Source organism: Clinocottus analis, unplaced genomic scaffold (genome assembly GCF_023055335.1).
Source record: "Clinocottus analis isolate CAN_PGR_092001 unplaced genomic scaffold, fCliAna1.0.p SCAF_226, whole genome shotgun sequence".
NCBI lineage: Eukaryota > Metazoa > Chordata > Actinopteri > Perciformes > Cottidae > Clinocottus > Clinocottus analis.
In genome coordinates, this window is record NW_027175961.1 from 2,501 (window position 1) to 5,000 (window position 2,500).

Genomic DNA, 2,500 nt, shown 5'->3' on the forward strand with positions numbered 1-2,500 from the left:
ACCTGTCTCTCCTACCTGTCTCTCCTACCTGTCTCTCCTCCTCCCAGTCAGTTAATGATCAGAATCATTTATTGTTGTTTACGTTTTTACATATCAGGAATTAGTCCTGACAGAGAGACAAACATTTCATATTTAACAATAAACATTAAACATCAAACATTTCATATTTAACAATAAACATTAAACATCAAACATTTCATATTTAACAATAAACATTAAACATCAAACATTTCATATTTAACAATAAACATTAAACATCAAACATTTCATATTTAACAATAAACATTAAACATCAAACATTTCATATTTAACAATAAACATTAAACAGAGCATACATATTTACAACGAGCCAACGACGAAGGTGAAGAGGAGAGAAGTAACTTTACTCAACTACTGTGCTGCAATACTTCATCCTGCAGTACTTCATCCTGCAGTACTTCATCTTGCAGTACTTCATCCTGCAGTACTTCATCCTGCAGTACTTCATCCTGCAGTACTTCATCTTGCAGTACTTCATCCTGCAGTACTTCACCCTGTAGTACTTCATCCTGCAGTACTTCACCCTGTAGTACTTCATCCTGTAGTACTTCACCCTGTAGTACTTCATCTTGTGTTTGTTATCAATTCGTCTCTTTGTTTTTTTGTCTCTTTGTTTTTTTGTCTCTTTGTCTCTTTGTCTCTTTGTAACTTTGTCTCTTTGTAACTTTGTCTCTTTGTAACTTTGTCTCTTTGTGTCTCTGCAGGACGACCAGCAGCGTCAGAGCGTCCTCACTGGCCGAGAGACGGCCGGAGGCGGAGTCAGAGTGACAGGGCCTCGTAGTGGGCGGGACGTTCTCTGAGGACAAGATGCTGCTGACTTCCTGCTCCGCCCTCCGCAGCTCCACCCGGCTCTGGTGAAGAACACAAACGTGATTGCTGATCGATCAGTGAGACCGGTGAGCTGCTCCCTGCTGGTCTCCAGAGAACCGTCCACTGACCACATGTCTGCTCCCCCAGGTGCGTCCTGATGATCCTGTCGGCTCCTCCAGCAGTTCTCGGGGTGAGTTCATCTCTCCTTTAAAACTGGACTTTTATTGTGAAAGGGAACAGGGTTTCTCTTCTTGCAGACAGGAAGTCCTGGCGTCCTCCCTGCTGTCCAATCAGAGAAGAGCGGAGAGGAACCTTGACGTCTCTCTTTCGTTCTGATGTTCTGCAGAAGTTACAGGATTCATTGATGAACTTCAAGTCCAACAAACGTTCATTGTGAAATATCAGCTGTCATTCATCAGAAACATTCCTAGAGGAGGACTGGTGGAGGACTGGTGGAGGACTGGTGGAGGACTGGAGGACTGGTGGAGGACTGGAGGACTGGTGGAGGACTGGTGGAGGGCTGGTGGAGGACAGGTGGAGGACAGGTGGACTGGTGGAGGACAGGTGGAGGACAGGTGGACTGGTGGAGGACAGGTGGAGGACAGGTGGACTGGTGGAAGACTGGTAGAGGACTGGTGGAGGACTGGTGGAGGACTGATGGAGGACTGGTGGACTGGTGGAGGACTGGTGGAGAACTGATGGAGGACTGGTGGACTGGTGGAGGACTGGTGGAGGACTGGTGGAGGACTGATGGAGGACTGGAGGAGGACTGGTAGAGGACTGGTGGAGGACTGGTGGAGGACTGGTGGACTGGTAGAGGACTGGTGGAGGACTGGTAGAGGACTGGTGGAGGACTGGTAGAGGACTGGTGGAGGACTGGTGAAAGACTGGTGGAAGACTGGTGGAGGACTGATGGAGGACTGGTAAAGGACTGGTGGACTGGTGGAGGACTGGTGGACTGATGGAGGACTGATGGAGGACTGATCGACTGGTGGAGGACTGGTGGACTGATGGAGGACCGGTGGAGGACTGATGGAGGACTGATGGAGGACCGGTGGAGGACTGATGGAGGACTGATGGAGGACTGGTGGAGGAGTGATGGAGGACTGGTGGACTGATGGAGGACTGATGGAGGACTGGTGGACTGATGAAGGACTGATGGAGGACTGATGGAGGACTGGTGGACTGATGGAGGACTGATGGAGGACTGATGGAGGACTGGTGGACTGATGGAGGACTGATGGAGGACTGATGGAGGACTGGTGGACTGATGGAGGACTGATGGAGGAGTGATGGAGGACTGGTGGACTGATGGAGGACTGATGGAGGACTGGTGGAGGACTGGTGGAGGACTGATGGAGGACTGGTGGAGGCCTAATCGTGACAGCAGAAAGCCGGATCAGAATTCCTGCTGCTGATAAACACGCCTCAGTGATAACCTGGTTTACACAACGCGGCAGGAATGTGGCCGCTACACAAACACTGCTGCATGCTGGGAAACCGCCGTCTGGGGCCCACTGAGTAAAGACAACAGCCACAGGGACCCTCATGTGAAGGGGGCGGAGCCAGTCCTGTTGGAGGCGTCAGACCTGCTGGTCTTTGATGAACCCCTGTGCGTTTTAGTACACATACAGAATATCAGTCATACTTT

The 2,500-nt window shown here is 49.9% G+C and overlaps 1 protein-coding gene across 1 annotated transcript in view; it reads left to right on the forward strand.

Annotated features, from left to right (window-relative positions):
• Positions 1-846: 846 nt before the first annotated feature.
• Positions 847-2,500, forward strand: part of LOC137793379 (collagen alpha-4(IV) chain-like) — a gene marked incomplete at its 3' end in the record, with an annotated part of 16,799 nt that continues 15,145 nt past the window's right edge. The window contains exons 1-2 of the mRNA XM_068589473.1: positions 847-893; positions 997-1,039. Of these exons, the coding sequence (XP_068445574.1) occupies positions 847-893; positions 997-1,039 (90 nt within the window). The remainder of the gene's footprint in view (positions 894-996; positions 1,040-2,500) is intronic.